Below are 13,272 nucleotides of genomic sequence, written 5' to 3' on the forward strand. Positions count from 1 at the left end.
CTACTATAGAGTCTGTTCATAATCTTTGCACAGCACTGTGTCATTTCTCTCCATCACTACATATGATGTCTGTAATGATACCGCCTCGTTGATGTAGATTAGACCTTTTCTACAGACTGGGAAGAGGGTTCCTCTGGAACAGAGCCACGCATTTTATATTCTGCCCTTCATATTTAGGGCATTAGGGGCTGCCTACTATAAACAGCCACTCAGATTATGCTCCTACTCGTGACTTTCAATAAATAACACAAAAATAAAGGGTTTTTTTCCTTCTAAAGTTCTCCCTCACATTGAAGATTTTAATAGCCATTTTTGTTTTATCTCTGGCTCTTTTTTCCATTTTAAAAATAATGCTCATTGGGGCTGGAGAGATGACTCAGTGGTTAAGAGCATTGGCTGCTTGCTCTTGCAGAATACCCTGGTTCAGTGCCCAGAACCCACATGGCGGCTAACAACTGTCCATAACTCCAGTTCCAGGGGGAATCCAACACCCTCTTCTGACCTCTTTGGCCGTTGCATGACATGGGTGCACTTAACATACATGTAGACAAAATACTCATACACATAAAATAAAAATAATAAATAATTAAAACAATGTTTATTACAGAATTGGAAGAATGCAAAAATATTAAAGTAATTCAAGGGAAAGCCACCTGTAAATTCAGAATTTAAGAGTATTCTTTCAATACTTTGATTTGTATACACATATGTACACACACATACATTTTGGAGGTTTTATTTTTTGTTTTTTTCATTTTTACCTTTTGAGCATTTCTCCCCTGTCTTTCTTGGTTTTTCTTAAGTATATATGTTTAGTTTAATGTTTTCTGTTCATTTGCCGAGTATCTAATATGTAGTCTTGAGAATTGGAGTCAAATTCCTGGACTATAATGCCAGTTTCACCATTCTCTGTTGTCATTTTTAACAAGTGGTTAAATCTCTGACCTTCAGTGTTCTCGTCTATAATATCTGGGTAGTGGCAGTTTTCTTGTAGGTTATTGGAATGACTCCAAAGAACCCATATGAAAACATTGTATAGTGTGCAGTAGAGTTGATAGTATCACTTTAATCTGAACCAGGAGCTATATTTGTGTCCCCTTTCTAGAATTTATAAATCATGTGAAAACAGATTGTTTTGTTCCAACCAAGGTATTTTGTAGTGTTTTAGTATAATTATCTCATTTTTCAATTTTTTTTATACTTCTTTCAGTTTTGTTTCCAACAGAGATTAGTTGGAATAATAATAATAATTCTAATTATTCTTATATTGTATTTGATTAGTTATTTGGGGAGTAATCTTCTAAAGGTACAAGTCTATATCCTGGCAACCTTTTATTCATATTTATTGCAATTTGCAAATACATTTAAAGGTTTATTGCTTTAAGCTATTTAATATACAGAAATAATAAATCATCTGATGAATGTAAACACTATTAAAAAAGAAAAACCTGGTACTCTTGGCTCACACCTCTAATCCCAGCTCTCGGGAGGCTGACGCAGGAGAATCCTGAATTTGAGACCAGCTTGGGCAACATAGTAAGACCTGTCTCAAAAAAAGAAAAACGCCATTCTGCAGCGGTTAATGCTCCAACAGAGTTCCTCACGGCCAGAACCTAGGAAGCCGAAAAGAGCTTTAGAGCAGAACCTGTCCTGGAAGCACCAGCTCTAAGGGGGCCAGCCAGGTTGCAGGTTTACATTTACTGTTGAGACTGCTCTATCCTTGTGTTTCTAAAAGCTCATTATTGAACAGTTCCTTTTGTGCATATGTGGTATTTGGTGTTATGCATAACTTGCTTCATATTTGGATGTTGTTGTTAATGTAACAGATAAGGAGAATGTGTTTACTCACTTTCAAAAAGGTGATGTATATTGTTCGTATTGTTGTTTTTGTTTTTTAGTTTGTCAAATTTGCAAATATTGAAGAAGATACACCATCTTATCACAGACGCTATGACTTCTTTGTATCTCGATTCAGTGCCATGTGTCATTCCTGTCATAGTGACCCAGAGATACGAACAGAGTATGTACTGTTTTACCTTCTGATTCTTGTAATAACCTGTAGAAGAATGTATTGAATGCCGTTTGTGCTGCATTGTGATTATCAGAGGATACGCAGATACTCATGAAGCCCTCCTCCATTGCTGCTAGAAGATGCTGTCAGCTGAAGTTGCGAGATGAGGCTGGAATTCACTGTCCCTTCTCACTCCCCCACCTTGTCTCGGTTTCTGTCATCCTATCATTTCCTCCTCCTTTCTCTCTAACACAGTCACATGGGTCTCCTTGCTGTCTCCAGAACACTCTAGGCATACTAAATCTTAAGGACCTTTGGACACACAGATTTCTCAACCTAGAGCAATTCTTAGGGACTCACTATGTATGACTCACCTCAGTGTATTCAGAGTTTTCTTCCAATGTCCTGTAATGCAGAGAGCCCTCCCTGGACTGACTTAATCACTGAACCTCAGCCATCCTGTCCCACTTCTGGTTATCCTTAGTTTCTTATTATTTGACTTTTGCTGTTTACCAGTCTTCTGGAACATAAACTCCAGGAGGGGCAAGGGCTTTGTTCAGAGAGACCATTGTATTATTACTCAGCACTTTGAATAGTGCCCTGCACATAGTAAGCACATAGTAAGCACTCACTTTTTGAATTGACATTTGAACGCTTACTACTTACTGAATCTTTGTCACTTTGAGGTTGCCTTGATAACTGATTTTGGCATTTAAAAAAAAATTTATTTAATAACTATATAATTAGTAGAAGCATTTCATTACAACAGCATTGACATAGTCAATAACAGTTTCCAGAGCAAAGATGCATCTCTTTCAAAATTGGCTATAATTTTTAGGTTCACAGTGTCAAATTAATACAGTTGTATGTTATTGTACTCAGTATAAACCCTGTAAGACATAAAATTGAATGAGGTTTTAGTCTTTAAAAAAGATCTCCATTTCATTTTAGAATATACTGTTTCATACAGAAAAATGCATTTTTAATGCAAATAACATTTAGATGTTTACATGTACGTCTCTAATCTCTGTATATCTGATTATTACTAGTCACAGTTGATTACTTTTTGGGATCCTTGGCACCTGAGCATGGATATAAATTCATCAGGTAGATTTCAGTGGTAATGTTTTTCATATCTACTAATTAACATGAAACATTTTTATACTTCTTCCTCAAATATAACTCATCTTTAAAATTTATTGATTTTGTGTGTGTGTATTTCATATAGAACATCCCAAACAATCTTATTCATCTTTATACCTGCATCCCAAATGGCACCCCCCCATAGCCTCCCCACCACCACTGGAGCCCATATACTCTTTCATCCCTGTTACTGTCCACTGTGTTGTCAGTGCCCCCAGCCATTCCCCAGTGCTAGTCCGTCTGCTGAGTCTAGTCAGCCTATCTAGAGTCCCTTGTTTTAGGAAGATCAGCTCTTCCTCATCTAGCAGCAATCAGTTGCCAATATTCCTTTAGATAAGATTGGGGTCTGCTGTTCATTTTCCCAGTTCTGTGCTGGGTTACTGTCTGGGAGTCTCATATTGGCCCCTTTAATCTTTTGTTACACTTTCCTTTTGGGTGTTTAAGGCCACACAGTTGGCCCAGATAAACCAATTTATTTTTACTCTTAAGGTCGTTTGAGGATTTATTCCTCAGGGGTCACATGGGTTTGGGAGGAGCTCATTTTAAGACATTCCTTGTATATATATCCTAGTTTATATAAATATTTAAATCTGGACTTAAATTGTGATTTGAAAATGATCTATAGGTTGTTTCTATGTAGAAAAAACTAAAGTCAAAGTGATGTTGGTAAATAGTAGAAAATAGTTTGAGCATTACTGATACACCTGAAAAGAAAGAAATCAGCCTTAATTCAGAGAGCTACTGTTTAAAGTTGGCAGTAGAAACTCAGTATATTTTCTTTTAAAATAAATACGAGAATGTGGAGAAATATAACTAGCTTTTAGTTGGAATTTGCAGGTTGTGGTGTTGACTTACGCAGATGAAAACAAGTGAGGAAGTTACTGTAATTTGGAGAAAGGAAACCCAAAAGTGACTTAAGGTCGTTTTTCAGATATGATTTGTTTCTGCCTGGCTTCATATTTTTTTTCCCTCTTTATAATGCAGGCCATTTGAAGTCCCATTATTCTTCATCATTAAATATGATGCCTTAGAGATTAGGATAGTATTTCCTTCAGAACTTCTTGGTCACCTCAGTAATTACTAAAATCTCTTTTTTACTGCTTAACGGACATTTAAAATGAGCGTTTCTAATCATGACCTTTATAAAAGGATGTGCTTAAGAAATTCAAAAATTATAGTTACCTTAATTTTAGATATTTATCACCCCTAGTGAGAAGGCTTGTCTTTTGAACATATCTTCATCTTTTTCACTAATGTTTAAAAAAAAATTCAGTGTTTTTATGCAAATGAAAGTGTGTATAGTAATTTTCTCTAGTTTTAGATCTTTCCAATATTGTTTATCATCTGAAGCCCCAAAATGTGGATATTTCATTTGAACTACTGTGAACCTAATGAGTACATTAAAATGCTTGATGATAAAGGATGTGCTTTTTTCTTCTGTATCTCCAGTGAAAGTCCATTTAGTGTTCTTCAGGTAGATTTACACCTTTCACATTCTAGTTTAGATCTGTTTTGTAACCCTATATGTTTTAGTAAACCCTAGTTATACAGAACTTAAAGACTTTGGCAGTGGGAGATGAGGGAACTATTAAGATTTTCTTAAAGTATTTGCTTGTAGAGTGTTTGCTGCCTGTACATCTATAGATGTACACAATTGTAACCTCTAAGTCCAGTTTCCCCATGAACTTCCATCTGTAGTAGTAATCTTGAGCTTCCTTGTCATGATTATGATGATTGACAACAGAAAGAGCTGACACTTGATGCTGGCTTGCTGTCAGCCAGTGCTTATTCAGACATTTACATGAATTAATCACTTAACTCTTGCCAGCACTCCCAAGTTTAGATAATGTAAATGTTCTATGTAATGAATGGGGAAAGTACAACATTCTTTTGGAGACTAAGACTAGAAAGTACTGCTAATGCCAGATGTCAGGTATGGATTAGATATCAGCTATATCTCTGAAATAGAGGTTGGTGGCCACCAGCATGCACCCCATACCCCTCAACAGGGGCATCACACCTGCTACTTACTCTACAGAGTTTTGTGTTTTATACCACCTTGTGCTTGTCCTCACCCAAAGAGCAACATCAGGTATGCATAACAGACACATTGCAGTAGTGCTAGACTTGTCTGCCTGTGCTCAGTGTCTTACAAAGCAGCCTGTATAGGCAGCTTTGAAATTGGAAGAATTTGTCTTTGTGTCTTCAGTTCACTTCCTGTTCAGGGTCTCATTTCTGCCTCCTCCCAGTCTCCCTTTCTGCTGCTCTTGAATGTCTCATTGCATACTCACCATTTGTAAAGTTCTACCCCCGCCACTTCTGGTCTTTAAATATATTTATGCTTTCTGGAAGACAATGTTAGGCGAACTGAATAAAACTCCAGTTGGTGATTATTTCAGGAGATAGAAAGAAAGGAAGTAGTTGGCAATAAGAGAAAAGGAGAATTTGGCCTGAAGAAATGCCTTGTGAGAAAAATGGGCCATTGAGTTCACTCTGAGAATTTGTCTTTTTGCAATATATGTAAGCTGTCTTCCAATCACACCTCTCATTCTTGAACCTATCGAGGTGCCCCCACCCCCTTCCCAGGTCCCTTGAGAAGAGTGAAGAGCTTGAGACACTGGGGGGGCTGTGAATAATCGAGAGGATAGGGCAGCATCGATAATGCTTTATTGGTAAATTACAAATCAAGTGTGTATGTCTGTAGTTACATACCTTTAAAAGAAGCAGCTTGTCTTTCTAGAGGTGAGGGGCTCTTGGTGTGGGGACCCACAGGCAAAGTCTGAAGAAACAGCACTCTCAGGAGCAGTGAAAGCCTCCTCACTGTGCTTTGAGACTTCATAGTAGTTTGTTATCATCTTGGGGAAACCTACACTTCAAACTGGGGTTTTTTTGTTTTTTTTTTTTTTTTTAATCTCTGAAACAGAAAAAACAAACCTCAGAGGACAGACGAGATTTTGGATCCCCTGGAACTGGAGTTATAGACAGTTGTTAGCTGCCATGTGGGTGCTGGGATTCGAACCTGGTCTTCTGTAAGACAGAACAGTCAGTGTTCTTAACCACTGAGCCATTTTTCCAGCCCCTCAAACTGGTCTTTATTGATAAATACATGTAGTAGGTATTTCTGTATTTTGTAGCCTTTTAAATCTAAGTACTGATTTGTAAAGGTGGCTTTCAAAGAAGGAAGACTTTGGGTATATCGTTCTTTGTCCATCTTGGATTTTTAAGATTTAAACTTCTTATACTTATTGTATATTATTTTAAGATATTTTATTGTTGATAATGCATTATTGACATCCGTTCTCTTAGGTAAGCAGGGTCGTTTAAATAAGCTGTTTTGATGGGTCGCTTTTTTCCCATCTTAATAGAATCCGAATTGCTGGAATAAGAGGTATTCAAGGTGTGGTTCGCAAGACAGTTAATGATGAACTTCGGGCTACCATTTGGGAACCGCAGCACATGGATAAGATTGTCCCATCCCTTCTGTTCAACATGCAGAAGATAGAAGAAGTTGACAGGTATTGTATAAATGTAGTAAAGTTGGGGCTGGAGAGGTGGCTCAGTGGTTAAGAGCATACGCTGCTCTTGTGGAGGACCCATACTTGATTTCTAACACCAGTGTCAGGTGGCTCACAACCTCTCCAGTGCTAGGGAATCTGATGCCTTCGTCTAACTTCCACAAACACCTGCACCCATACACATATATCCACACACAGGCACACACATGTGCACGTGATTAAAAATAAAAATCTTTTTTTTTAAAAAGGTACTAAACTTAAGCCTGTGTTGTTTTACATCTTTGTGTGTACTTGCTGGGATAAGAATGTTTTATTTCTGTCATGATGTAAGTGGGAGTCTCATAAAGTTAAGTGATTTAAAAAACATGTACCTTTCTAGAAATTTATTAGTCTGTAGACTTATTACTAGACACAGATTCTTACTCAGACACTTGGGACTTTATTTTCTGTTGCAATAGGAATAAATTTAGACATTGGGCTGGCAAGAGGGTTCAGAAACTAAAAGTGCCAAGCCTGATGAATGACCCAAGTTCAGTCTCTGGGACCCACATGGTGAAAGGAGAAAACTGACTCCCACAAGTTGTCTTCTGACATCCACAAATACACTATGGAACATTTGCTCTTTCTTTCTCTGCCTCTCTCTGTCTCTGTCTCTGTCTGTCTCTCTCTGTCTCTCTCTCTCTCTCTCTCTCTCTCTCTCTCTCTCTCACAGACACACAAACATAAACAAATAAATGCAGTAACAAAATTTTATTGTTTAAATATTTTATTATTTCTTTATTTTATGCATATGAGTGTATTGCTTGGGTGCACCCATGTCATGCAATGCCCATGGAGGTTAGAAGAGGGCATCAGATCCCCTGGAACTGGAGTTATGGATGGTTGTTAGCTGCCGTGTGGGTGCTGGGAGTCGAACCTGGGTCCTCTACAGGAGCTGCCAGTGCTCTTAACCACTGAGCCATCTCTCTAACCCCAAAATTTTAAAAATAAATATATTTAGACTTTATTTGCTGCTTATTATTGGACATGCAAATTACTAAATTTTAGTTAATACTACTTAAAGTTATGTGAGAAACAAATTGTATCTGAACTTCTGATATTTCTTAGAGATTTAACATGCTTTCTCATAAGGAGTTAAAGCAAACCAAAATAACTGCTAATCATTATATTTTACTTTTTCAATGAAAAACTAGATACTATTAGTTTCAGATTAATTTCTCAAAGATATTTTAGAATGAAATATCAGCTTTGGATATGTGCTGCTTTTCTTTTCCCCATAACATGCCAGTACACTTAGAATTCTGAACACTGTTCCATTTCTCTCAAGGGCTAGAGGCATGTATTCCCTCAGTTTTTGTTACTTTCTGCAGACAGAATGTGTCCCTCAGTTGGAAAAAGGGGATTGTTCAGTTTGGCATATGGTGTTGATCTTGATTCTTACACTTAGAAGAGGAAACATCTGGAACAGATTTTAAAAGGATTTAATTTTATAGTTATAAATATTAAAATTTACTTCTAAGTTCATGATTATATCCACAGTATCAAAAGTTGGTATGGAAAACATGCATTCATTTCAGTTAATGCTAGTTACAGGAAGAACTTATACTCAATTCCAAGGTGTGACTGTCTCCAGCTCTGGAATCCTCCCCTAAAACTGTTCTATTTAAGCACCTTCTGTATTTTTCCTTTTAGTATTATAGCTAAGGCTTAATGTTTTCCCATCAGATATTTACTCTGTAAAAGTCTCCAGCTAGTTGGGAACCTATTTTCCAGTGAGGCCCAATAAGTGAGATGTAGGAAGCAGAGGCCATTGGGTCCCTGATCCTAAACTGTGTTTGCTCTGGATGTAATCCCCAGGGCCACTGATGTGTTTTTTTGTTATTGTATAATTAGCATAAAATGACTCAAGATGTGGAACAAAACACATATTTTCTACTGAAATGTCTCCACATGCAAGTGTTTGTCGACTTTTAAAATTTATCTTTTGTTCACAGGCTGTGTCATGATTTTTCACTTCGTTTGATTTGTGTCTAATTGCAGTGAGAAGGGGATACCTGAAGATGGTCTCTCTGGACACTGTGTTCACTAAGATTTTTCTGTAAATGTAGAGGTGTTATATGAAAGTGAGCCAGTTCCAAGCTGTTGAATGTTTTGCTGACATAAAGGATGTTCTGTTAGAGACAAGTTACAGCTGAATTTAGTGGTCCCTATCTGAAAGATTGTTACAGTTAGCTCTGGTGGCATTAAGTCCATGAAGGTTAGAATTAAGCTTTAATATTACTAGGGGATAAAATAGAAGTACCTTTTTATATTTCTGAGAAGTAAAGTGTGTTCTGTTTCATCCTCAGTACTACAGTTAGAATACTGCATGGGCCTTCTTGACTTCTCTCACTTTCAGTCGCATAGGCCCACCTTCCTCTCCTTCTGTGGCCGACAAAGAAGAGAACCCTGCTGTGCTAGCTGAGAACTGCTTCAGGGAGCTGCTGGGCCGAGCAACTTTCGGGAATATGAATAATGCTGTTAGGCCAGTTTTTGCGTAAGTTGTCGGTGTTTTCCTGATTATTTGTGACTTTGTCATATAATTAGTAATATGTTAATTTTCTTACAAATACTGTACTTTTTAATTTGTTTTTTATTAAATTTTTTTAGTTAGCATACAAAATAATGTATTTCACTAACTTTTAACTTGTATAGGTATCATTTATAGAGGTTCCAGATTATCATGTTTGTTTTTTTCCCCTTTAAATACAAAGTATGATTACTGCACAGCATGTGCATCACTTACCATGCATATCTCCTTACAGAACATGAAATGCGTATGTGTAGTGAGACAGTAAACAGTATCAACTTGTAATGCCCATTGTTTTACTGACTTCTGTTCAGTCCCTCCCACATTACCCATTTTCCTTTAGCTTGCTTTGCTCCCCCCTTCCCTCCCTCCCTCCCGCCCTCCCTCCCTCCCAGGATTCCTTCCTTCCTTCCTTCCTTCCTTCCTTCCTTCCTCCCTTCCTTCAAGTTTTGGATGGAAACTAAGTTTTGGATCTGACACTAAGACATGGGAATTGAACCCAGTGCCCTCCCCTGAGCTGTATCTCCATTCTTCCACCACCACTGTCCCAGCTTGCTTTGCCATGACTCAGCTGCTTTACATCCTATTCACTTCTTTGAATAAATCTCATCTTTGTTGAGAGTCTAATCAAAGGAAACGTATTGAATATCTCATGGGTCCTTACATACTGTCCTCCAGGCTCTTTATGAGCTCCGTTTTCTCAACATAATCATTATCTTACAGCCTTTTCAACTCTGTGCTTCTAACTCAGTCACCCAGTGATTGACAGGTCTACTGCATAGTACTTTTATGTAATTGCTGGACTTTTTGCTCATCTTTCCTTTGTTAAAATTCACCATATCTGGGGCTGGAGAGATGGCTCAGTGGTTAAGAACACTGGTTGTTCTTGCAGAAGACCCAAGTTTGAATCCCAGCACCCACATGGCAGCTATCAACTATCCGTAACTCCAGTCCCAGGGATCCGATAGCCTGTACTGACCTCTGTGGGCATTGCATGACACGGGTACACTTACTTACATGCAGGTAATACACACGTACACATAAAAAAAAAATATTCACCATATCCTTTTTACCCTCTGACTGTAATACTGGATTTAGCTTATATAGACTATTTTGCTTATAGCATCCAGAATCCTTTATTTAGGGCAGGTAGTTTTACTATTGGGTTCAAAATTAGCCTTTAAATACAAGAATTTATAAGTTACAAAACCATATTTAAGAGTATCATCAGATTTTCAAAACAATTTGTGATCTTCCCTCTTCTCTCCCATAGTGGGCCTTATGGGAATGCCATTAAAGTTTTTGAACCTCTCAGCCAGTTGAGTTTGTAGCCCTACGTTTCCTTCCTTGTGCATGAGTTGACCTCTCAATCAGTGATACTGTTTATCTACTTTAGAAAGAGTGCATAAGTAATGAATTGTGTACATAAATATATGAGAGTGGTTCCCAGACCTTAATGTACTTCTGACCACTGGGGATGATTGTTATGTACAAGATATTAGCCCTCAAACTAAACTTTTAGAAAACTAGCATCTACTTAATTGTCTTGAACTTCCTACTTCCCCCTAGCTACCCTGGGTCCTAGATGTATGGTTGAAATTTCTAGAAAAACTTGGTTTCTTTGGCTCCTTTAGAGCCCAGGTCAAGACAGGCAAGCTTTTTACAGAAGACCTCCCAGATTTTCTCTTGGGAGGGGTCCTGTCTCTAGATTCCTGAGCTATCAGGGAACCCTGATCTGATCCGGCAGCCTGCTTGCCTTTCATAAATAGTTTGTAAATTTGTTTCTGGTCTTCCACATCTGAAACACTTGCCACCACTAGCTGTAGGCATGAGAGATGGAAAGATGTTCCAGGACCATCTGTGTGCCTCTCTAGACTCAGGGACTTTTCTTTCCAATGCTGCTTCATTTAGATATTTGAAATCTTGCATATTGTCTAGAATTTGTTATTGTTTGATGACAAAGCTCAATAGTTAGGAGAAATACCTATTTCATATTTCTGAAAATGGAAGCCTTGGTTGTCTTATATACTTTGCTGTTAAGCTTTTATATCATTGAAGGTTTTAAAAGAAGAATATGTGGTAAGAACCAGGAGTTCTTAATTTTTAATTGTTATTTACAGGCATTTGGATCATCATAAACTGTGGGATCCTAATGAATTTGCAGTTCACTGCTTTAAGATTATAATGTATTCTATTCAGGTAAGACTTGATTAACCATTTGTTTATATAAGTAGCCATGATTCTGTGTAGATGAGCATGTCATCAAAGAGATGAAAACTGTAGCATGCAAACATGCCTAATTTATACTTTGTCTCATTTGCTGCTTGTTTATTTTCCGAGATGGAAGGTAGTTTCATTGTACAGCTATCTTGTGCATGTCTCTCGTTCATGCATCATCGATCTCATACAGGTGAATTGGTCTTGTTTTTCATATGTATGATAGCTGCCTGTCTTTACTGCAGAGGACCACTTTTTATATTGTTTTTTCCTCAAAATATGAAAAAATAATCTGATTAGCTCTAAATTCAGGTGAGATTTCAGGTGTTTTCATCACCTCCACTTTTCTCAGTGCTGGCGATCAAACTCTATCCTGGTGCACTCTGAAGAATTGTGGTCGCTGAGCTTTGTATCCCCAGCCCACTACCATTTACATTTGTTGTGGCATGAAATGTCCTCACGACTTAAAGGAGATAAAGTTCTCAAAAGCAGTACCGAACTCAGCTCTTCGTCATACGTTGTTCAGGCAGAGGTTCACTCTGGCAGCCTTCCTTAGAGTTTATGCATGGCCTGGGCAGGTTACTCAACCTGCTTTACTTACACTCTGAATTGTGCAGGATACTTGAGTTGAACCTGCCTCCTATTGGCACTTGTGCATGAAATACAAATGAAAGTATGTACAGGAGCATCTGGCCTCTGGTTACATTCGAAAACGGGATCTGCTCTGTCATCGTAACTGCTATTTGCTCTTCCACTCATGTCTTAGCCCAAGAGTCACCAGTTGAAGAGCAGTAATAGTATCTAATGTTTGTTCGGCCCTTCTCATGTGCTAGACACAATTTTTGTGCCTTATACAAATTAACTCATTTAATTGCCTCATAATTCTGTGCTGTAACCAGTGGTATTGTAAATGATGGCGATAAGGGAAATTGACCTACAGGGAGGCTTAATAACTCTTTTAAGCAAGGAGCTTTAACTATTGTATTATGTTTCATCTTAAAGCTATTACTCCATTAGTATTTGTTCTAAATTTCAGTATTGGGGTGAATTTTGTCGTAATGACTTAAACATCGAGTACAGTGTATTGTATTTACAGTTTCCTCTTTCACTTTGCATTCTTTTTTATGTACTCTATTTTTAGCTAATTTCTTTTAAGTACAATGAGTATATGTCCTGGTTTGCCTAGGAAAGCCTTCTTCTGTGTAATTGCTAAGAATGTCTTCATTCACTCTCATTTACTGGGCAGACATTAGTTCAGTAGCTACCTTTTTTTGTTTTTTTTTTTGTCTTTTTTTTGGGGGTCTTTTTGAGACAGGGTCTCCCTGTAGCACCAGCTGGCCTCCAACTCACTATGTAGACCAGGCTGGCCTTGAACTCACAGAGATCTGCCTGCCTCTGCCTCCTGAGTGCCGGGACTAAAGGCATGCGCCACCACACCTGGCCTGTCCAGTAGCTATCTTTTAAATAAGGTAGACTTAGCTGTATAAGGCTCATGCATGCATGAGAAGCATGCAGTTTCCCAGGCAGGAAGTTCATGTTCATAGTGCGTGCATGTGTAATATTCCTCTATTTAAACGTAGTTTTAAAGAAAGAAAAATAGGGGCTAGAGAGATGACTAAGTGGTTAAGAACACTGGCTGCTCTTGTAAGAGGACGTGGGTTCAGTTCCCAGCACCCACGTGGTGGCTAACAGCCGTCCATAACTCCAGTTCCAGGGGATCCTACATCCTCTTCTGACCTCTGTGGGCACTGCACAACATAGGTGCACTTACATAACATGCAAGCAATACACTCATACACATAAAATGAAAATAAAAA

At 38.0% G+C, this 13,272-nt stretch overlaps 1 protein-coding gene across 2 annotated transcripts in view; it reads left to right on the forward strand.

Moving 5' to 3' along the window:
* Window positions 1-13,272, forward strand: part of Efr3a (EFR3 homolog A) — a 61,530-nt gene that overhangs the window by 10,946 nt on the left and 37,312 nt on the right. For both annotated transcript variants that reach the window (XM_017800635.2, XM_017800636.2), the window contains exons 4-7: window positions 1,899-2,020; window positions 6,520-6,669; window positions 9,068-9,205; window positions 11,359-11,437. In XM_017800635.2, coding sequence (XP_017656124.1) covers window positions 1,899-2,020; window positions 6,520-6,669; window positions 9,068-9,205; window positions 11,359-11,437 — 489 coding nt within the window. The remainder of the gene's footprint in view (window positions 1-1,898; window positions 2,021-6,519; window positions 6,670-9,067; window positions 9,206-11,358; window positions 11,438-13,272) is intronic.

Source organism: Nannospalax galili, unplaced genomic scaffold (genome assembly GCF_000622305.1).
Source record: "Nannospalax galili isolate Female #2095 unplaced genomic scaffold, S.galili_v1.0 scaffold620, whole genome shotgun sequence".
In the NCBI taxonomy this organism is placed as follows: domain Eukaryota; kingdom Metazoa; phylum Chordata; class Mammalia; order Rodentia; family Spalacidae; genus Nannospalax; species Nannospalax galili.